This window comes from Oncorhynchus masou, chromosome 9, assembly GCF_036934945.1.
Source record: "Oncorhynchus masou masou isolate Uvic2021 chromosome 9, UVic_Omas_1.1, whole genome shotgun sequence".
Classification (NCBI taxonomy): domain Eukaryota; kingdom Metazoa; phylum Chordata; class Actinopteri; order Salmoniformes; family Salmonidae; genus Oncorhynchus; species Oncorhynchus masou.
The window spans coordinates 23,766,307-23,790,205 of NC_088220.1; the positions used below are offsets into that span (position 1 = coordinate 23,766,307).

The following is a 23,899-nucleotide window of genomic DNA, read 5'->3' on the forward strand; positions in this document are numbered from 1 at the left end:
CACCACAGCCCTATAGGGCCAACCCTGACTGCAGCACTCTCCTATTGGTTAAACAGAGAGGCAGCCCGGTCAGTGCGGTGCTCAGCACATGCTCAGCACAGTGATCACCTATGTCACCTACTGTGTTGGGTAGTGGTGACGCACGGCTCTTCGCAACAGTAAAGGAAAGCCCGCCCCCTCTGATTCCATCTGCCAATCAGTTCTCATTCTCCGTGCTCAATTAGGTCGGGCATCTTTCTGTGTTTTGTAAGACTGTTATGTATGACCCCAGTGGGATAGTTATCACACACACCTTGTACACACACCGTAACACTCCCTACTCATGAGGGTGATGCTGATGCTGTGGACTTAATTCTGCAGTGAGGGAGCAATGCAGAGTACCAGTTTATTTACATAATTAATAACAATAGGATAGGGTAGCATAGGATACACATCTATATCAATTTAAATATAGGGATACACTGCTGAATTCAAGGATAGTCTACTACTGTACATATACGGTGCATTCAGAAAGTATTCAGACCCCTTGACTTTTCCCACATTTTGTCACGTTACAGCCTTATTCTTAAATGGATAAAATGTTTTTTTCCCCTCATCAATCTACATACAATAACCCATAATGACAAAGCAAAAACTGTTGAAACATTTTTGCAAATGTATTAAATTTAAAAACTGAAATATAACATTTACATAAGTTTTCAGACCCTTTACTCGGTACTTTATTGAAGCACCTTTGGCAGTGATTACAGCCTCGTGTCTTCTTTGGTATGACCCTACAGGCTTGGCACACCTGTATTTTGGGAGTTTCTCCCATTCTTCTCTACAGATCCTCTCAAGCTCTGTCAGGTTGGATGGGAAGTGTCGCTATTTTCAGCTCTCTCCAGATATGTTTGATTGGGTTCAATCCGGGCTCTGGCTGGGCCACTCAAGGACATTCAGAGACTTGTCCCAAATAGAGTGGTCTGACAGTCTTAATGTGCCTTTTGGCAAACTCCAAGCGTGTTGTCTTGTGCCTTTTACTGGGGAGTGGCTTCCGTCTGGCCACTCTACCATAAAGTCCTGTTTTGTGGAGTGCTGCAGAGATGGTTGTCCTTCTGGAAGGTTCTCCCATCTCCACAGAGGAACTCTGCAACTCTGTCAGAGTGACCATCGGGTTCTTGGTCACCTCCCTGACCAAGGCCCTTCTCCCCCAATTGCTCAGTTTGGCCGGGCAGCCACCTCTAGGAAGAGTCTTGGTGGTTCCAAACTTCTTCGATTTAAGAATTTTGGAGGCCACTGTGTTCTTGGGGACCTTCAATGCTGTAGACATTTTTGTGTAGATTAATGAGGAAAAACATGTAATTTTAAACATTTTAGAATAAGTCTGTAACATATCAACATGTGGCAAAAGTCAAGGGGTCTGAATACTTTCAGAATACAGTGTATGTTTAGCCTATGGAAATGATACCCAACCTTTTTTTGCTAACTGAATTCCGTATTTCTAAGGAAGTCAATTTCACATTGCCAAATTAATGAGTGTGTAAGTACATGGTAAATTCCAATAAAATACCTAAATATTTACATTTGTTGCACAGGAATGGGCTGTGTTTGAATTTGTCCATGAACTGCTTCATCCTGTGGATCCTCTGGCTTGGTACCATATATAGGTCAATGTACAGCACAGTGCAGTATACTGTAAGGCTATGCTAAGCTAATGCTATCCGGCTCTAGTTATGTATACTGTAATGCTAAGCTAATGCTAATTGGTACGAGTTATGTATACTGTAAGTCTATGCTAAACTAATGCTAACTGGCTCTTGTTCAGTATACTGTAAGGGTATACTAAGTTAATGCTAACCGGCTCAAGTTCAGCATACTGTAAGGCTACGCTAGGCTAATGCTAACCAGCTCTAGTACACCGATATCTGGTACAGGAACGTAATACTCCTGTCTTGGTACAGTCACTTTGGTCCAGGACTGTTATGTCTCAAGTCTAGTTGACAACACAGGTCTTTGACTGGGGCGCTGCTTCAGCTGCACTCGCTGTGTGAGAGAGGGAACAACACAGGGTTAGAGTAGAGGGCCCACAAATCGTCACATAATAGATGTGCTGATGTAGGATCAGGTCCTCACTGTCTATATAATCGTATTAATTATGATCTAAAAGGGAAAACTGATCCTAGATCAGCACTTTATAAATATAGATTCTGATCTCACATTTATGAAGTTGAATGAGCCCCAGAGCTTAAACTATACATTGTTTCAAGTAGAGACAGTCCAAGTTTATGTCAGTCTGCAGTGTTTTCCTCTAGGGTTTTGCCTGTCCCCATAGAGACATGCTCTTAGTACACTGAAGAAAAATAAAAGCAACATGTAAAGATCCCAGAAATGTTCCACAGGCACAAAAAGCTTATTTCTCTAAAATGTTGTGCTCAAATTTGTTTGCATCCCTGTTTGTGAGCATTTATCCTTTTCCAAGATAATCCATCCACCTGACAGGTGTGGCATATCAAGTAGCTGATTAAACAGCATGATCAGTACACAATAAAAGGCCACTCTAAAATGTGCAGTTTTGTCACACAACACAATGTGCCACAGATGTCTCGTATTTTGAGTGAGCTTACAATTGGCATGCTGACTGCAGGAATGTCCACCAGAGCTGTTGCCAGATAATTGAATGTTAATTTCTCTACCATAAGCCGTCTCCAACCGGCTTCACAACCGCAGACCACTTGTAACCAACCAGGCCAGCCCAGGACCTCCACATCCGACTGCTTCACCTGCAGGATCGTCTGAGACCAGCTACCCGGCCAACTGATGAAAGTGTGGGTTTGCACAACTGAGGAATTTCTGCACAAACTGTCAGAAACTGTCTCAGGTAAGCTCATTTGCGTGCTCGTCATCCTCACCAGCGTCTTGACCTGACTGCAGTTCAGCATCATAACCAACTTCACTTGACGAATGCTCACCTTCGGTTGGCCACTGGCACATAGAGAAGGTTTGCTGATGTCAATTTTGTGAACAGAGTGCCTACGGTGGCGGTGGGGTTATGGTATGGGCAGGCATAAGCTCCGGACAAAGAACACAATTGCAATTTATTGATGGCAATTTGAATGCACAGAGACACCGTGACGAGATCCTGAGGACCATTGTTGTGCCATTCATCCGTCGCCATCACCTCACGTTTCAGCATGATAATCCTGGTAGCTGAAAACGTCCCAGTTGGCCTGCATACTCATCAGACATGTCACCCATTGAGCATGTTTGGATGATCCGGATCAATGTGTATGACAGTATGTTCAAGTTCCCTTCCAATATCAATAAACTTCACACAGCCATTGAAGAGGAGTAGGACAACATTCCACAGGCCACAATCAACAACCTGATCAACGCTTTTTTAAGGTATCTGTGACTAACATATGCATATCTGTATTCCTAGTCATGTGAAATCCATAGATGAGGGTATGCTGGATTTATTTCAATTGACTGATTTCCTTATATGAACTGTAATTCAGTAAAATCTTTGAAATTGTTGCATGTTACATTTATATTTAAGTTCAGTGTAGTTTCCACCATGTATCCCGAGTGGCGCATCGGTCTAAGGGACTGCAGCTCAGTGCTAGAGGTGTCACTACAGACCCTGGTTTGATTCCAGGCTGTATCACAACTGGCCGTGATTGGGAGTCCCATAGGGCTGCGCGCAATTGGCCCAGCATCGTCCGGGTTTGGCCAGGGTAGGCCGTCATTGTAAATAACAATTTGTTCTTCACTGACTTGCCTAGTTAAATAAATGTTAAATAAAAAATCAAATGTCTAAAGAGGAAGTGTGGAGTATCTCTTAATGTGCGTTACCCTGCTTGGCTGCAGTGGCTGTAACAGCTGCCTCCTCCTTGACTGTCTTGGCCTCCTCCAGAGCAGCCAGCTTAGCTTCGTGTATCTCCTTCAGAGCATTCCACTCCTTCCTGTTGTTCAGCAGCCGGTCCAGCATGGGAGTGATCTCCACATGGAAACGGGAGAACTCCTAGAGGAGTTGGGGAGGAGGTGGAAAGTGTAAGTTCAAAATCCTAGCTAGATCTAAGTTACTTGGTATCCAGTGCCAACTACTAGTTATTTATTTATGATGGAGACACAAGGACTCACCTTGTACACAAAAGCACAGACAAAATCGATGAAACCACACTGCATCTTGGGAAGATCAGCTGACTTAGTCCTGTCCATCATGGGCTGGGGAGGGGGATTAGTAGAACAAATGTACTACAACTTGGCACTGCTTGACTCCAACTAAAGCAATCAAATGAACCTGAACTACATTTTCCCATTCTGACACAAATGATGTTATACTCCTAGGGGTCTTGCTGGGTAAAATGGTGTGTCAGTTGACTCGGCTGTAGTGACCACATCTGAATCACCACGCTACATAATAGGCATCACCACATGCCCTATGGGAACTCTCCCTTACTCTCTCTCTCTCCCTTTCTCTGTCTTCCTTTCTCCCTCTCCATCTCTCTCCGTCTCTCTCTGTCTCTCTCCGTCTCTCTCCCTTTCACTCTCTCTCCCCCTCTCGCTCTTGCTCTCTCCCCCATCTCTCTTGCGCTCTCTTTTTCTCTCTCACCCTCTCCCTCTTACCCCCTCTCCTCTCTCTGTTTCTCTTTCTCCTCCTCCTCAAGTCTCCCATTCAGTTCTTACAATAGGCTGCTGTTCCAGTACAGTCCTCTCCAGGTCACCCTGCTCCCAGAACTCTGCAGCCACAGACAGCGCCACCTGCAGGCCCACACAGGAATGGTCACACACACAACACTCACAGAACAACATTATTAAACTTACAAAATGATGACGTCCATAGCAACAAGAGTACATTTGCACTGATGTGAGTTTGTGCTCACTTGCCTCAACGGAAATATTCTGTTACGATTTAATAGATACTGTAGTATGAAAGGTCTGCTTCTGATGCAATCCAGAGTTTACAAGAAAAATAGCATTACAGAAATGGTACTCCATACTAATTGCTATTCCTCTCACATCCTCTTCTGTTTTCAATGTGGACTGCTGAAAGCCACATGTTCTAAGATGCTGTGTCTTTATGAGAAAAGCAGCACAACTTAATCCTTCAAACATCTGTGTTACCTTGCTCTGGATGTCCCATGGTTTGGCAATAGCAGACAGATCGCAGGCCGTCATCATCATAGCCCTGTGTATGTAGAGGACAGATTGATTTGATTTATACTCATACTCTATCACATTTATTTATAAAACCCTTTTTACATCAGCAGATGTCACAAAGTGACAAAAAGCCCAAAGAGCAAGCAACGGACATGTAGAAACTCCTTAGAAAGGCATGAACTTAGGAAGAATCCTTGATAGGAACCAGGCTCTGAGGGGTGGCCAGTCCTCTTCTGGCTGTGCCTGGTGGAGATTATAAGAGTACATGGCCATTAAGGCCGTTTGAAGGTCAGCGAGAAAATCAGTTGTGACAGGAGTATAATTATTTTCTCCACACCTTAGTGAACCCATATCTTTTTACGGATTGTGTTGAAGTCTAATATAGTCTTGGACCTGTAAAGACCTCCATAGATTATATTTGTCTTAGTGTCTGTCCTGTCTTGTCTTAGTTTTGTCTTCGTTTCTGCCCTGTTACGTTTGAAAAGTGAAATCTTACAAAGACCTCCATAGTTTCCTCCACAGGGCAATTACTACCCTCATATGCCTAGACCTACAACTCTCCTATGGAATTCACCTACATGACTATCTCCTTGCGAGTGGTCTGCTGCGTCATGTACTTGGTCCACTCATCCCAGGTCTCGTAGGTCTTCGATTGGTCCACGATCTTCTGGAACATGGTTCTTTTCCTACAGACAGGTGGAAATCATCCTCAGTTACCGTGACACAGTATGCTTCCCATATGGCACACTATTCCCTATATAGGGCACTACTTTTGACCAGGCTGATCACAAGTAGTGCACAATGTAGGAAATAGGGTGCCATTGGTATTTGGGATTGGCATTTTATTAGGATCCCCATCAGCTGTTGCGAAAGCAGCAGCTACTTTTCCTGGGGTCTACACAAAACATGAAACATTACATACAGTTGAAGTCAGAAGTTTACATACAATTAGGTTGGAGTTCTTAAAACCTTGTTTTTCAACCACACGACAAATGTCTTGTTAACAAACTATAGTTTTGGCAAGTCAGTTAGGACATCTACTTTGTGCATGACACAAGTAATGTTCCCAACAATTGTTTACAGACAGATTACTTCACTTCTAATTCACTGTATCACAATTCCAGTGGGTCAGAAATTTACATACACTAAGTTGACTGTGCCTTTAAACAGCTTGGAAAATTCCAGAAAATTGTGTCATGGCTTTAGAAGCTTCTGATAGTCTAATTGACATCATTTGAGTCAGTTGGAATTGTACCTGTGGATGTATTTCAAGGCCTACCTTCAAACTCAGTGCCTCTTTGCTTGACATCATTGGAAAAGGAAAATAAATCAGCCAAGACCTCAGAAAAAAATGTGTAGACCTCCACAAGTCTGGTTCATCCTTGGGAGCAATTTCCAAACGCCTGAAGGTACCACGTTCATCTGTACAAACAATAGTACGCAAGTATAAACACCATGGGACCATGTAGCCGTCATACCGCTCAGAAAGGAGATGCGTTCTGTCTCTTAGAGATGAATGTACTTTAGTGCGAAAAGTGCAAATTAATCCCAGAACAGCAGCAAAGGACCTTGTGAAGATGCTGGAGGAAACGGGTACCAAAGTATCTACATCCACAGTAAAACGAGTCCTATATCGACATAATCTGAAAGGCCGCTCAGCAAGGAAGAAGCCACTGCTCCAAAACCGCCATAAAAAAGCCAGACTACGGTTTGCAGCTGCACATGGGGACAAAGATCGTTCTTTTTGGAGAAATGTCCTCTGGTCTGATGAAACAAAAATAGAACTGTTTGGTCATAATAACCATCATTATGTTTGGAGGAAAAAGGGGGAGGCTTGCAAGCCGAAGAACACCATCCCAACTGTGCAGCACGGGGGTGGCAGCATCATGTTGTGGGGGTGCTTTGCTGCAGGAGGGACTGGTGTACTTCACAAAATAGAAAATGATGTGGATATATTGAAGCAATATCTCAAGACATCAGTTAAGTTAAAGCTTGGTCACAAATGGGTCTTCCAAATGGACAATGACACCAAGCATACTTCCAAAGTTGTGGCAAAATGGCTTAAGGACAACAAAGTCAAGGTATTGGAGTGGCCATCACAAAGCCCTGACCTCAATTCTACTAAAAATGTGTCTACAGAACTGAAAAAGCGTGTGTGAGCAAGGAGGCCTACAAACCAGACTCAGTTCCACCAGCTCTGTCAGGAGGAATGAGCCAAAATTCACCCAACTTATTGTGGGACGCTTGAAAGGCTACCCAGAACGTAAAACAATTTAAAGGCAATGCTACCAACAACTAATTGAGTGTATGTAAACTTCTGACCCACTGGGAATGTGATGAAAGTAATAAAAGTAAATAATTATCTTTACTATTATTCTGACATTTCACATTCTTAAAATAATGTGGTGATCCTAACTGACCTAAGACAGATAATGTCAGGAATTGTGAAAAACTGAGCTTCAACGTATTTGGCTGAGGTGAATGTAAACTTCCGACTTCAACTGTAATAGTTAAGAACAGCTCAAACCCAGAACTACATACATTTAAAACAATCACTTCACAATCTCTATGCTCTCATGTACTCATGTGCCTTTTCATAAGTATTAACACCCCTGGATTTCTTCACTTTTTATTGTGTTACAAAGTGGGATTAACATTTAAAATACTCTGTCAAAGTAGAAGATACATATATTTGTCTTCATGTATGAAAAATAAAACACTACTGTATCTTAATTAGATAAGTATTAATCCCGCTGAGTCAAAACATGTTAGGAACACCTTTGGCAGTGATTCATTTCTGGGTAAGTCTCTAAGACCTTTACACAACTGGATTGTGCAATATTTCCTCATTATTCTTTTTAAAAATGTTCTAGCTCTGTCAAGCTGATTGTTGATCATTGCTAGACAGCCATTTTCAAGCCTTGCCATAGGTACAGAGGCTTGCGAAAGTACACCCCATTGGCACTTTTCCTATTGTGTTGCCTTACAACCTGAAATTAAAATAGATTTTTGGGGGGTTTATATAATTTGATTTACACAACATGCCTACCACTTTGTTTCACAATCAAAAATATTTTGCATCTTCAAACAAGAAATAAGACAAAAAAACAGAAAACTTCAGCGTGCATAACTATTCACCCCCCCCCCCCCCTCCCCAAAGTCAATACGTTGTAGCGACACCTTTTGCAGCAATTACAGCTTCAAGTCTCTTGGGGTATGTCTCTATAAGCTTGACACATCTTGCCACTGGGATTGCCCTGCTGGAAGGTGAACCTCTGTCCCAGTCTCAAATCTCTGGAAGACTGAAACAGGTTTTCCTCAAGAATTTCCCTGTGTTTAGCGCCATCCATCATTCCTTCAACTCTGACCAGTTTCCCAGTCCCTGCTGATGAAAAACATCCCCACAGCATGGGGATGGTGTTCTCGGGGTGATGAGAGGTGTTGGGTTTGCGCCAGTATTTTCCTTGGTGGCCAAAAAGCTCAATTTTAGTCTCATCTGACCAGAATACCTTCTTCCTTATGTTTGGGGAGTCTCCCTCATGCCTTTTGGTGAACATCAAACGTGTTTGCTTTATTTTTTCTTTAAGCAATGGCTTTTTTTCTGACCACTCTTCTGTAAAGCCCAGCTCTGTGGAGTGTACGGCTTAAAGTGGTCCTATGGACAAATATTCTAATCTCCACTGTGGAGCTTTACAGCTTCTTCAGGGTTATCTTTGGTCTCTTTGTTGCCTCTCTGATTAATGCCCTCCTTGCCTGGTCCGTGAGTTTTGGTGGGCAGCCCTCTCTTGGCAGGTTTGTTGTGGTGCCATATTTTTTCTATTTTTTAATAATAGATAAAATGGTGCTCCGTAGGATGTTCAAAGTTTCTGATATTTTTTTTAACATGAAATCCAAATAAAAATCCATTTAAATTACAGGTTGTAATGCAACAAAGTAGGAAAAATGCCAAGGGGGATGGATACTTTTGCAAGGCACTGTATTTTTCCTCAAGGATTTTGCCAGTGTTCAGCTCCATTATATGTATATTTTTTTACCCTGAAAAACTTCCCAGTACCTGCCAATAACAAGCATACCCATAACATGATGCAGCCACCACCATGCTTGGAAATATGGAGAGTGGTACTCAGTGATGTGTTGTGTTAGATTGAACCCAAACATTAAGTTAATTTTGCCACATTTTCTGCAGTATTGATTTTGTGCCTTTTTTGCAAACAGGATGCATATTTTGGAATATATTTTATTCTGTACAGGCTTCCTCCATTTTAAATTCAGGCTGTAACAACGAAATGTGTAAAATGTCAAGGGGTGTGAATACTTTCTGAAGGCACTGTACAACAGTTGGAGAGTAGCTACTCACTTAAAGTAGAGAGCGAGGTCAGTGGCGATGATGGCGATGTCCATCAGATGAATGACATGCTCGTGCTGAGCACGACTGAGATTCTGATAAATATTTAAGGCCTGAAACAGATAAACAGATATCAACATAGATATATTTGAATGTGATAACATATTCATATTTAACATGTACTGTTGAATCAGCAAATACCAACAAAGATGTCTAGTAAATCAAATGTATGATTAACAAATAACAAACATGTGAAGCTGCTGCCTGCCACAGTTCATGGTTAGTGATAATGTGAACATTGAAAGGTTGCCTAATTATGGGATTGCTGGTGGGCAGATTCTCCCAGGCACTTTCTGTGCCATCAGAACTGCATCATTCACAGTATGACTTCTCCAAGAGAGAAACCAACCCCTCTCAGGTCAGAACTTCTAGAACAGGGATCATCAACTACATTTGGCCGAGGGCATGGTCCGGGGCCGGAACATAATTACAAATAATTGTAGACTGAAAATTGACTGCAAGAAGCCCAAACCGATGTCATATTTGACTAAAATATAACAATGTCAAACCTTGCTTTACATTTATATACGATCACATACACTGAGTACATCAAACATTAGGAACATCTTCCTAATATTGAATTGCACCCCTTTTTGCCCACAGAACAGTCTCAAATTATTGGCGCATGGACTCTACAAGGTGTCAAACGCATTCAACAGGGATGGTGGCCCATGTTGACTTCAATGCTTCCCACAGTTGTGTCAAGTTGGCTGGATGTCCTTTGGGTGGTGGACCATTATTGATACACACAGGAAACTGTTGAGTGTGAAAAACCCTGCAGCATTGCAGTTCTTGACACAAACCGGTGCACCTACTACCATACCCCGTTCAAAGACACTTACATTTTCTGTCCCAATCTTTCCCAATCACCCTCTGAATGGCACACTTACACAATTCATGTTTCAATTGACTCAAGGCTTAAAAATCCGTCTTTAACCTGTCTCCTCCCCTTCATCTACACGGATTGAAGTTACATCAATAAAGGATCATAGCTTTCACCTGGATTCACCTGGTCAGTCTATGTCATGGAAAGAGCGGCTGTTCTTATTGCTTTGTATACTCAGTGTAGATCTCTACATTATGCGTTGTAATACTTGGGAACAGATTTCCAAAATTAAAATCACTTGGAGCTGATGTCCGGGTGTTTTTCCATGTCAGAAAATTGTTATTATTTTAATTGTATTTATTGCTCAGAAACCTTTTTTGGGGGGGGACTAAATAAAACCACCCACTGGCCAATTTCAGCCCATGGTGACTATGTATTGAATAGGGTGCCATTTGGGAAGAAACCTCACTCACAGGGTCTCTCAGCAGGGTCTTCCCAGTCTCCAGATGGTGTCTCTCCAGGATGGAGGAACCGTGGAGCTTTGCGAGAGGGTTTCCAGACCTGACAAACACAGAAGATTGTGTTAAAAAAATTGATTAGCCATTGGTAGGTAATGAGTCATTGCTTTCTCTGTTGATGTTTCTACAACTTTCCAGGTATCACTGTTGGCAGCATATCTGGGTTATAATAGTCTTTGTTTACCTTCAAACACATAAGCTATTATTGATTGAGCTTACCTGGCATATACCCCACCCTTTTGGTACTTTAGACAGGCTCAAATCAAACAGTCAAACTATTTGAAAGAAAAGCTCAAAAATGTAAACCCAGTCATTCCCTTACTTCATCTGGTAGAGGTTGTTGGTGCCTCTGTGGTCGACATCGTGGCATAAGCCGGCTGTTACCATGGCCATGGTCTCTAGCTCTGTGTAGTAACGCTTCAGGTCACCTGTCTAATGCAAAGATACAGGAAGTTACGTTTGGCCACATGTCTAATGATACAGGAAGTTAGGTTTGGCCACATGTCTAATGATACAGGAAGTAAGGTTTGGCCACATGTCTAATGATACAGGAAGTTAGGTTTGGTCACATGTCTAATGATACAGGAAGTTAGGTTTGGCCACATGTCTAATGATACAGGAAGTTAGGTTTGGTCACATGTCTAATGATACAGGAAGTTAGGTTTGGCCACATGTCTAATGATACAGGAAGTTAGGTTAGGGTCCAGGATTCATGGGGCTACCACCAGGGGCTATATGGAGCCACACATGGGCCTCTTACTAAGTCCCCTCTCCCCTCCTGCTCCTATGGAGATGGCTGGCTCTGGAGGCCTCATTAGAAGCAATAAAGCCTGGACCGAGCTGAGCCACACAGCCACGCAGAAGAGGACTGCTGATAATGAGCCTGACCCCCCTCCCTTATCCTCCTTCCGCTGTGAGTGAAGTTACTGTATGTCTGAAGAGTTCACTGTGGTTATAGGAAAGAAGCGGTGGAAAAAGTACCCAATTGTCATACTTTTGTAAAAGTAAAGATACCTTAATAGAAAATGACTCAAGTAAAAGGGAAAGTCACCCAGTAAAATACAACTTGAGAAAAAGTCTTCAAAGTATTTGGTTTTAAAAACACTTATGTATCAAAAGTAAATGTAATTGCTAACATATACTTAAGTATCAAAAGTAAAAGTATTAATGATTTCAAATTACTTATTAAGCAAACCATTTTCTTGTTTATTTATTTCCGTATAGCCAGGGGCACACTCCAACACTCAGACATCATTTACAAACAAAGCATGTATGTTTGGTGAGTCTGCCAGATCAGAGCTATTCAGGATGACCAGGGATAAGTGCATGAATTGGACCATTTTCCTGTCCTGCTAAGCATTCAAAATGTACTTTTGGGTGTCAGGGAAAATGTATGGAGTAAAAAGTACATTATTTTCTTTAGGAATGTAGTTGAGTAAAAATAAAACTAGTCAAAAATACAGATACCCCAAAAAATGACTTAAGTAGTATTTGAATGTATTTTTACTTCAGTACTTTACACCACTGTAGGAAGGAACAATGCAGAAAGGAAGGGTCACATTTGGAGGACTCATTACATGACAGGGGAGGAGGGTATCAGTGTAAGGGGTTCAGTAAAGATAGATCACCTGGCCACCACAGCTTGAAGATATATTACATGTATCAGCTGTCATGGTATCATCCATGGTGTCAGTGCAAGGTATTGTAGGTGAAGTGTTTATTCCTGAGGGTTTGTGTAATAGAAGTATGTATGCATCCCAAAGGGCGCCCTATTCCCTATATAGTGTACTAATTTTGATCGGGGCTCATAGGGCTCTGGTCAAAAGTAATGCACTATATAGGGAATAGGGTGACATTTGAGGTACTCACCATCAGCAGAGTGAACATGGTCTGGCCCACGTTGAAGCCATGACTCCAGTTGTGGTAGGTGATCTGCCTGTAGCCCTTACTGAGGGAGTAACAGAACCTGGTGAGGGTCTGAGAGACACATATAGGACAGGCATTGTTACAGGCCAAATAGCTCTCAACAGCTAGATGGTTTTTGCACACTATGTTAAATACATGTTGTACATTAGGAGAGAATATAATCATTATCTATATTAACATAAACTGTCATGATGTAGTTATTAAATGTTACTCATGCAATTGTTAAGCCTTGCTTTATAACCCACTGCTGTATGTGTTCTCTAAATGGAACACATGACGTGGCAATAGTGTGGGCCATATGTCTCTTGCCAAGATGCTTCTTCATCAGTGATGTCTCACCTCACGGGGGACGTGGAACTTGTCCACCACTCCCAACTCATAGTACATCTTAATGCCTAACTTGACCAGGTCGAGATGACTGTGCTCAAAGTCACAGAAGTGAAACTCAAAGAGCTCCGACTTGGAAGAGGGTGGTAGAACTTCCGACTGTATGGAGACAGGGAAACAAAATGCATTATGGGTTCTACCAAGGCAGCTAGCCAGCCAATCAGTCAGCCAGTCAGTCAGTCACTCCACCAGCCAGCCAGACAGTCAGCCAGTCACTCAACCAGCCAGCCAGTCAGCCAGTCACTCCACCAGCCAGCCTGCCAGTCAACCAGTCACTCCACCAGCCAGCCAGCCAGTCAGCCAGTCACTCCAGCAGCCAGCCAGACAGTCAGCCAGTCACTCAACCAGCCAGCAAGTCAGCCAGTCACTCCACCAGCCAGCCTGCCAGTCAACCAGTCACTCCACCAGCCAGCCAGTCAACCAGTCACTCCACCAGCAAGCCAGCCAGTCAGCCAGTCACTCCACCAGCCAGCCTGCCAGTCAACCAGTCACTCCACCAGCCAGCCTGCCAGTCAACCAGTCACTCCACCAGCAAGCCAGCCAGTCAGCTGACACAAGAAGCAAGTAGAAAATAAATGTTAGTTAGAATAGTTGTTTACCAGGATTGCTTCCAGTTCCACCTCCTCACACTCATGTGGTTCCTTTCCATACCTATCCCTGGTATTCTAAAAGCAAAGCACACCATCAGTGTTCACCTTAGATGAAACAGCATTATATCAATCAATTTCTGAATTTCATGGAAAACCTTGGTTATTTCTCAGTAAATAGTTCTCAGTCTAAATCTCACAGATGGTAACTAGCGTTCCACTATTGACTGACTACCTAATATCCAGTATGACAGGCTTTTTTCCATGTTATAAATGCACTTTTCATCTGGTGTCTATGAATAATGTTACTTTACCCACCAATACATTCTGGGTCTCATCCGTCCTGCACTTGATGTGGTACAGCACCATGTCCTGGAAGATGTCCTTCCTGTTCTCCAGCTTGTTCCACTTGTCATAGGTGTCTGTGTTGAGCACAGACCAGCCAAGGAACTGGGTGAGAGACTGCCATGACCAGAGAAAGAGTTAGACTATTGAATTTCAGTCCTTGGTCAACATAATAAGTATACACTCAGTATACACTCAGTACACACAGACACAATCAAATGGAATTGAGAGGGGGATGTGGTACAAGCTATCATTTAGAATGGATTACTATAACTGACAATGTTATTGATAAGTATCTGAAATGGCCCTATGAAGTAGTATTATGTGTTAACTGGCACTATCTCAAATGCAAGAGTGGATGAGAGTACAGATGTAGGATCTTAATTTGATCACTATTTTGTTGCTGAGATTTTCTATTTTGTTGCTGAGAAATGAAAACTTGGAGTATATTTGAGTTTTCAATAGCTTCTAATGTTTGTAATTTCCAAAAAGTTGACAAACCCTTCCAAAATGTCCATTAATTATAATCCACATAACAATTCACACTTCCTGTTGCTGCAGCAAGAAGGGGCCTTAACTCTCAGTCTGCATCCAGAAGACGCTTTAACTCTCAGCCTTCATCCAAAAGTAGCTTTCTCCCAGCCCTCATCTAGAAGGAGCCTTAACTCTCAGTCTGCATCCAGAATAAGCTTTAACTCTCATCCCTCATCTAGAAGGAGCCTTAACTCTCAGCCCTCATCCAGAAGGAGCTTTAACACTCAGCCCTCATCTAGAAGGAGCCTTAACTCTCAGCCCTCATCCAGAAGGAGCTTTAACACTCAGCCCTCATCCAGAAGGAGCCTTAACTCTCAGCCTTCATCCAGAAGGAGCTTTGACACTCAGCCCTCATCCAGAAGGAGCTTTAACTCTCATCCCTCATCCAAAGGGAACTTTAACTCTCAGCCCTCATCCAAAGGAGCTTTAACTTTCAGCCATTATCTAGAAGGAGCTTTATCTCTCAGCCCTCATCCAAAGCAGCTTTAACTTTCATGCCATCTTCCAAAAGGAGCTTTAACTCGAACCAATAAACAATGCAGATACTGCCAATGGCCTGTGTTTATTTATACAGCAGTTACACAGTGCTGTTGCTCTCTACCTCCCCCTCAGCAGCAGCATCTCTGAACTTAGTGGTGTCCTCTCTCTACCTCCCCCTCAGCAGCAGCATCTCTGAACTCAGTGCTGTCCTCTCTCTACCTCCCCCTCAGTAGCAGCATCTCTGAACTCAGTGATGTCCACTCTCTACCTCCCCCTCAGCAGCAGCATCTCTGAACTCAGTGCTGTCCTCTCTCTACCTCCCCCTCAGCAGCAGCATCTCTGAACTCAGTGCTGTCCTCTCTCTACCTCCCCCTCAGCAGCAGCATCTCTGAACTCAGTGCTGTCCTCTCTCTACCTCCCCCTCAGCAGCAGCATCACTGAACTTAGTGGTGTCCACTCTCTACCTCCCCCTCAGTAGCAGCATCTCTGAACTTAGTGGTGTCCTCTCTCTACCTCCCCCTCAGCAGCAGCATCTCTGAACTTAGTGGTGTCCACTCTCTACCTCCCCCTCAGTAGCAGCATCTCTGAACTTAGTGATGTCTTCTCTCTACCTCCCCCTCAGCAGCAGCATCTCTGAACTCAGTGCTGTCCTCTCTCTACCTCCCCCTCAGCAGCAGCATCACTGAACTTAGTGGTGTCCACTCTCTACCTCCCCCTCAGTAGCAGCATCTCTGAACTTAGTGGTGTCCTCTCTCTACCTCCCCCTCAGCAGCAGCATCTCTGAACTCAGTGCTGTCCTCTCTCTACCTCCCCCTCAGTAGCAGCATCTCTGAACTCAGTGCTGTCCTCTCTCTACCTCCCCCTCAGCAGCAGCATCTCTGAACTCAGTGGTGTCCTCTCTCTACCTCCTCCTCAGCAGCAGCATCTCTGAACTCAGTGGTGTCCTCTCTCTACCTCCCCCTCAGCAACAGCATCACTGAACTCAGTGCTGTCCTCTCTCTACCTCCCCCTCAGCAGCAGCATCTCTGAACTCAGTGGTGTCCTCTCTCTACCTCCCCCTCAGCAGCAGCATCACTGAACTCAGTGCTGTCCTCTCTCTACCTCCCCCTCAGCAGCAGCATCTCTGAACTCAGTGCTGTCCTCTCTCTACCCCCCCCCCTCAGCAGCAGCATCACTGAACTTAGTGGTGTCCTCTCTCTACCTCCCCCTCAGCAGCAGCATCTCTGAACTTAGTGATGTCTTCTCTCTACCTCCCCCTCAGCAGCAGCATCTCTGAACTTAGTGGTGTCCTCTCTCTACCTCCCCCTCAGCAGCAGCATCACTGAACTTAGTGGTGTCCTCTCTCTACCTCCCCCTCAGCAGCAGCATCTCTGAACTTAGTGGTGTCTTCTCTCTACCTCCCCCTCAGCAGCAGCATCACTGAACTTAGTGGTGTCCTCTCTCTACCTCCCCCTCAGCAGCAGCATCTCTGAACTTAGTGATGTCTTCTCTCTACCTCCCCCTCAGCAGCAGCATCACTGAACTTAGTGGTGTCCTCTCTCTACCTCCCCCTCAGCAGCAGCATCTCTGAACTTAGTGGTGTCCTCTCTCTACCTCCCCCTCAGCAGCAGCATCTCTGAACTTAGTGATGTCTTCTCTCTACCTCCCCCTCAGCAGCAGCATCACTGAACTTAGTGGTGTCCTCTCTCTACCTCCCCCTCAGCAGCAGCATCTCTGAACTTAGTGGTGTCCTCTCTCTACCTCCCCTCAGCAGCAGCATCTCTGAACTTAGTGATGTCTTCTCTCTACCTCCCCCTCAGCAGCAGCATCACTGAACTTAGTGGTGTCCTCTCTCTACCTCCCCCTCAGCAGCAGCATCTCTGAACTTAGTGATGTCTTCTCTCTACCTCCCCCTCAGCAGCAGCATCTCTGAACTTAGTGATGTCTTCTCTCTACCTCCCCCTCAGCAGCAGCATCACTGAACTTAGTGGTGTCCTCTCTCTACCTCCCCCTCAGCAGCAGCATCTCTGAACTTAGTGGTGTCCTCTCTCTACCTCCCCCTCAGCAGCAGCATCTCTGAACTTAGTGATGTCTTCTCTCTACCTCCCCCTCAGCAGCAGCATCACTGAACTTAGTGGTGTCCTCTCTCTACCTCCCCCTCAGCAGCAGCATCTCTGAACTTAGTGATGTCTTCTCTCTACCTCCCCCTCAGCAGCAGCATCTCTGAACTTAGTGATGTCTTCTCTCTACCTCCCCCTCAGCAGCAGCATCACTGAACTTAGTGGTGTCCTCTCTCTACCTCCCCCAGCAGCAGCAGCATCACTGAACTTAGTGGTGTCCTCTCTCTACCTCCCCCTCAGCAGCAGCATCACTGAACTTAGTGGTGTCCTCTCTCTACCTCCCCCTCAGCAGCAGCATCTCTGAACTTAGTGGTGTCCTCTCTCTACCTCCCCCTCAGCAGCAGCATCTCTGAACTTAGTGATGTCTTCTCTCTACCTCCTCCTCAGCAGCAGCAGCAGCTCTGGACTTTACAGTAGCATACCTCCATCAGAGTTTCATCCTGCTCGTCAAAGGGTTTCCCATCTTTCCTGTTGTAGAAGGTGGCTACTGCAACTATTTCCTCTTTCTTATTCACGATGGGGAGGGACAGGACGTTCTTAATGATCCAGCCGGAGCTATCCACGGGCCCTTTCTGAACAGGACAAGGAAACAGGAACCACCTGACGTCAATGACTTCGCAATAGGTTCATAACATTACATAAACAATATTTGTTGACTTAAACCTGCCATACATACCTTTGAATGTGTTAATTCACAGCAGTGCATGCCTTGACTACTAATATTTACAGTACTTTGTATGGGTAAGTCTTTGCCTCAGTGTTGGAAATAGCAGGATTAATCTATTTGAATTGTGTCTAGGCCTGTCTACCATAATGGAAGTCCACTTGGCCACAGGACACTAACCCCTTCAGTAGCAGAGATGAGATTTGTTTAATTTGTGCGTTCAACAGCACTGAACTAATCATGGAGAACGGATCTTACTTGGAAGCTGAAGAAGTCATCTTGTGCCGCGTTCATAATGTTACAGATCTGGAGGGGAGAAGAGGAAAGAGGGAAGAGAGGAGAGGGGAAGAGAGGAGAGGATGATCATGCTCGCTCAGATGGAAAAGCACTGCATGATTAGTTACAATGTCCACAAAATAGCAATTATCCATCATTTCAGTGCAAGAGCACATTTCATTTCCAGGCTGTGTGTGTTTGACAGCTGCATAACAAACTGTAATGACTTTCTGGTTGTGTGATGCCCATGAATACCGCGTACAGGGAAGGGAAGATATGGGCTGCATACAAAATGGCACCCTATAGTCCCTATAGGCCCTGGTCAAAAGTAGTGTGTTATGTAGTGAAAAGGGTGCAATTTCGGACTCATTCATTCTTCATTTAGGAAGGGAAGGATTCCCAGCTCACCAGTCCCTCCTTAGCCACGTAGGTGGGCAGGCCACTGACCAGAGCCCAGTGGTCCGGAGCAGGGTTGCTGACAAGGACAGGGTGAGATGGAGATTTTATACTATTACTATTTTAAAAAGTACCAAATCAAATGCAGTAATATATGCACCTAAAAGGGTGTAAAAGCAGCACATACATGGTAAGGTGATATATATAATTCCATTTTCCACGTCATTGATGAAATGACTCACGGTAAAACTTTGATCTCCTCTTTTCCATGTAAAATGTAGTCAATCACTTTGTAGAAGTTTATTTCCTGGAGAAAAATGAGTTACATGTAGTTGGAATGAGATTGAATACTGATAACGTATCAAATGACATATATTAGCATTATTCATGTTTGAGTTGGCTCAGATCTGTCCGGGTCATTTGACTGTTGCCCGTTAAGTCACCAGTCACTCACTCTGCCATCAGGAGTCTTGGGTCCATCGTATTGAGGCACTTCTCCCATTAGCACAGGCCAAAGGTCATAGAATTCCTGCAACACACAGGGTTATTTCATTGAATCCTTCTCAAATACAAGGGGAACATATTAACCCACATCAATTCAACATATTGAATTAAACATAACAAAAGGTCAACTGAACATGACTAGATAATGGTGAGTGGTTCCTGAGTATTAGCATGTTTTTAGCAGGTTGAGATTCATGTCCGACCTCACCTTAGTCTTGGTCATGTCCAGGAGGCCAACAGAGTAACGTTCACAGTTAAGGAACTCCCTGATGGTATAGAGGGCCTTGTGGAACTGTCTCTCAATATCTGTCATCTCCTCAAACACTTTGCTGGCAGACCAGAGCAGGACCTAGAGGGTGGGAGATGTCAGAGACAGCACAGTCGTAGCAGGGAAAAATATGTAATTTCTGAAATATAAGCAGGCCTCATCGTCAATAAACTCATCAATAAAATCAAGAGAGGTCTTACCTGTCCTCTTCTGGTCTCACAGTTGTGAAGGTAGCTCAAATGGAACACTCTTAGGATCAGGTTGGCAAAGTTGAGATACTTCAACAGAGTCTGTTGAAGAAACATCTACGTTCAGTATATCTGAAGGGAGAGGTTAGGGTTGGAGATTAGAGGTTAGAGGTTAGGGATAGGTTACCTCCTCATCCTGCTTAGTGAAGTGTGGAGCTCCAATCTTGTTCACAGCCATCATAACAGCCACCATGTCCTTGCCGTTCATGATGGGGGTAGCCAAGACACTCTTGGTCTGGTATTCTTGGATCTGGTCCACAAAGTCACTGTAGTGGCTGCTCTGGAGGAAGAACCACAGGAAAGTATTTGGAATTTATAAAAAAAAAACATCTATCAATGTGCTGTAGCTTGATACATTCAATTGACACTTTTGACCACAAATACATTGATGAGATCATCCAACTTGCACATCACAGTGAAACCCTACACAACAAAAGGTGCTATATGGAACCAAAAAGGGTTCTTCGGTTCTCCCCATAGGAGAACCCTTTGAATAACCCCTTTTGGTTCCATGTAGAACCCTTTTGGGTTCCATGTAAGAACCCTTTCCTGAGAGGATTGTACCTGGAACCAAAAACGATTATCCTATAGGGGACAGCAGAAGTGTAGTCCCCAAAGGTAATAAAAGGTCAATTATTATTTGATTATGTAAAAACTCTCTTTCAGAACACTACTAAGGGGAGGGGAACTTGCTCAATGTTAAAAACAGAATATGCTTTTGTTATATTCTATTAATCCAGGAATAGATTAATTCACTGCCTAACATCATCTAATGCTAAGAATGGTTTGATCTCTGTGTCATTGTGGGCTATTCTTGACTGGGGAATATATATCATGATTAAAACATGTGGATTAAAGGAGAAAGGACATTACAGGTCAACACTAAATAGAATAAAGGTGAGTTCTCTTGTTATTCTGCTGACTTGAGGAAAATGGCTTTGTGCTATGACCTTTAGAAATAATCCAGGATCGCTCTAATTCAGCTGAGATTAAAGGCTTTATCCCTTGCAGGCCGAGTAACACCCAGCAGCCCTGCCTGCCTGCATGACCGACCGGCAGGGGAGGGGACTGCCTTGCCGTAATCCCACACCACACTTACATATCGCAGTAATGGTGGCTCTGCCTTTCACTAGGGAAAAGAAAGACCCAGAGCTCGGTCCATCCTCTCCCTAATTACCATTAAAAGAAATCCAGGCAACTAGAGTGATCTGACAGTCTCCGTCAGTGGTTGGACTCTGTAATCCTTGATATGAGTCATATGTCTCCCTTTACCACACACTGATACATATGAGCATAACTATGAGCAGGACTATGATAGGAAACATTTTCTAATCATGATGATACTTTGGCTGTACTACTCTGTATTATTTTGGTAAAGGATATCGTATCAGTGAGCTTTTATGGTATTTGGTAAAGGATATTGTATCAGTGAGCTTTTATGGTATTTGGTAAAGGATATTGTATCAGTGAGCTTTTATGGTATTTGGTAAAGGATATTGTATCAGTGAGCTTTTATGGTATTTGGTAAAGGATATTGTATCAGTGAGCTTTTATGGTATTTGGTAAAGGATATTTTATCAGTGAGCTTTTATGGTATTTGGTAAAGGATATTTTATCAGTGAGAGTTTGTAATATTTGGTCAAATGAATAACAAAATTAAAGATGTGTCTGTATCACAAGAAAGTCTACTATAGTAGGAATGTAGGAAATGTAGGAATGATAATAGGAATGTGACTATAATAAAAATATGTAAATGGTTTTATATGAAAGCAGAATAAATGTATTTGTTTTAGGTCAAATCATTTAATACAGGTATTGACAATGATGGCCAATCCACTGTGTTCAAATTCAAGTCTAATTTGTCACATTGCCAAGTACAGTGAAATGCTTACCTTGCAAGCCCTACCCAACAGTGAGGATACGGAGTAGAGTGACAAACATGTTAAGTATGAAAATAAGCTTGGCAATCACTTCCAAATGTCAAATGAATTGGCTCTAGTAAGATTGCCCTTGGCAGTAGTATCACAAATAGGATGGTCTTATGCTGCCCTCTAGAGGCAGTAGGACACTAGGCCCATGCGTCTGAATCTGGAGCGCTACAGTCAGTTCTCATTTCTTCACTGGAAAGGAATTTCTTGGAATAAACATGACCACTTGATAAGGTAACACAAACGGGCAGGTAAACTGTAGTTGCCAGACCGCCTTTGGGAATGTGAACCTTTAAGTGCAAGATTTCTCCACAATGATCTATAGCTTTGTATGTTTACCTCTGAGACATCTGGGATGTTGACAGTCTTCTTTGTGGTGGCCACATGGCCCACAATGCCGATGTCCATAGGAAAGACTATCTCACTGTCTGGCTGGACCAGGCACTCCTCCAAGGTGGCGTCCTTGTGCACGTTGAAGAGTCTCGTGGCCAGCTCGGCCGTGCCGTTACGCATCCGGTACATGAACAGGCTCATCTTCTCTGACCGTATCATGAAGCTGAGATGTTTCATGAAGTTGAAGATAGCCTTCTCCATTTGGATGTTGTCCTGCAGGTCTCTGACCATGTCAAATATGATCTCACTCTCCTCCACTGTGCTCAGCTCGTGGAAGCTGCTGGTGTTCACCTGGGAAGTCTTGTTGTCTTTGAAAAGGTCCGAGATGACCTTCGGGCGGAACTTGGTATCGTAGTACTGCTTGGCAAAGTCAGGGTTGCTGTCCAGAAACTTCTCAGCCACGTCTTTGTCCACGGCTGCCATTTTTCAGCTGATGTGTGTCTATATGCTATAGCTCCTCAAAGAGCTGGAAGTGTCTCTCCTCAGCTCACTGTGCTGGTTAGCCCTGTGCTGTGTGGCTACACTGTCTGCAGGTGGCTGAGAAGAATAGGGATTAGCAGGATTGTTTTAAATGGTCATGTGTGTTGATAAGCCTGAATCCAATTACACACAGATTACGATAAGTTATTCTCACACGTTGTAATGAATTATAGACCTACATGGAGTGTCTCCTCACTCAACAACCTTTTGTAGGCCTACAGTACTTGTGGACTACAAAATAAATAAGTATTTTGACTTTTTTGTGTATTGAACATTTTGGTATACGTATCTGTTGCCTAGTGTAACATTTTATTTATTTTGAATTTTCAAATCAAATCAAAATTAAATACAAAATACCTTACAGTAAATATTACGGGAATAACCTATAGCCTACTGTGCTTTCTGATAAATATTTCATTTAAAAAAATTGTCATGGTATTAAAACAATAACAGAGTGTGGGTAATATGATGTGAACTGGTTTAGTGTATCAGCCTCCTGCAGTTGAGCTAAAAAATACACAGAGGAGGGGTACAGTAATATGATGTGAACTGGTTTAGTGTATCAGCCTCCTGCAGTTGAGCTAATAAATAGTGTTATTAATGAGATGGAGTGTGACTTACCAAGCTCTTATGTACAACTATTTCCCAGAGTGTGAGCTTACATTGTGTGATGTGCTTGCCTGATGAAAAGCTTACAGTAAGCCTTGAGTTTTGACAATATTTGTATCAAATCCTCCTAACCCATATTCTACAATAGTGCTTGTCGTGTGCTGTGTATCAATGTACCAGCCTATCAGGAGGAACTAGTCCATGTACCAGCCTATCAGAAGGAACTAGTCCATGTACCAGCCTATCAGGAGGAACTAGTCCATGTACCAGCCTATCAGGAGGAACTAGTCCATGTACCAGCCTATCAGGAGGAACTAGTCTATGTACCAGCCTATCAGGAGGAACTAGTCCATGTACCAGCCTATCAGGAGGAACTAGTCCATGTACCAGCCTATCAGGAGGAACTAGCCCATGTACCAGCCTATCAGGAGGAACTAGTCCATGTACCAGCCTATCAGGAGGAACTAGTCCATGTACCAGCCTATCAGAAGGAACTAGTCCATGTACCAGCCTATCAGGAGGAACTAGTCCATGTACCAGCCTATCAGGAGGAACTAGTCCATGTACCAGCCTATCAGGAGGAACTAGTCCATGTACCAGCCTATCAGGAGGAACTAGTCCATGTACCAGCCTATCAGGAGGAACTAGTCCATGTACCAGCCTATCAGGAGGAACTAGTCCATGTACCAGCCTATCAGGAGGAACTAGTCCATGTACCAGCCTATCAGGAGGAACTAGTCCATGTACCAGCCTATCAGGAGGAACTAGTCCATGTACCAGCCTATCAGGAGGAACTGGTTCATGTATAAAAAATAAAGAAAAACCCTTGAAGGAATACGTGTTTCCAATCTTTTGACTGGTACTGTAAGTACAAGTGGTACCAAAGA

The 23,899-nt window shown here is 43.6% G+C and overlaps 1 protein-coding gene across 2 annotated transcripts; it reads right to left on the reverse strand.

Moving 5' to 3' along the window:
- Positions 1 to 550: 550 nt before the first annotated feature.
- Positions 551 to 22,346, reverse strand: LOC135545702 (rod cGMP-specific 3',5'-cyclic phosphodiesterase subunit alpha-like). Of its 2 annotated transcripts, none has more exons than XM_064973505.1 (22): positions 21,870 to 22,346; positions 19,730 to 19,882; positions 19,555 to 19,644; positions 19,295 to 19,435; positions 19,037 to 19,111; positions 18,825 to 18,889; positions 18,595 to 18,661; positions 18,169 to 18,216; positions 17,669 to 17,818; positions 14,107 to 14,250; positions 13,801 to 13,866; positions 13,154 to 13,300; positions 12,758 to 12,865; positions 11,211 to 11,320; positions 10,844 to 10,931; positions 9,497 to 9,597; positions 5,718 to 5,825; positions 5,104 to 5,167; positions 4,666 to 4,740; positions 4,120 to 4,203; positions 3,832 to 4,000; positions 551 to 2,013 (listed from the first exon to the last, which is right to left on the reverse strand). In XM_064973505.1, exons 1-22 carry the CDS (start codon positions 22,344 to 22,346, stop codon positions 1,973 to 1,975), a joined length of 2,571 nt encoding a protein of 856 aa, XP_064829577.1. In that variant the 3' UTR covers positions 551 to 1,972. The 2 variants fall into 2 exon arrangements, with proteins under 2 accessions (XP_064829577.1, XP_064829576.1); XM_064973504.1 differs by having other exon boundaries at positions 551 to 2,022.
- Positions 22,347 to 23,899: the final 1,553 nt, after the last annotated feature.

Bases quoted from the DNA above. Each gene is read 5' to 3' on its own strand.
- LOC135545702 (XM_064973504.1), bottom strand. From the start codon at position 22,346: ATGGCAGCCGTGGACAAAGACGTGGCTGAGAAGTTTCTGGACAGCAAC. The intron at 9,598-10,843 runs GTGAGTGAGGTT...TATCTGTTTCAG, and splicing joins AGACCCTGCTGAGAGACCCT to GCCTTAAATATTTATCAGAA. The intron at 4,204-4,665 runs GTAAGAACTGAA...CCCCCTCCCCAG, and splicing joins TACTGGAACAGCAGCCTATT to CCCATGATGGACAGGACTAA.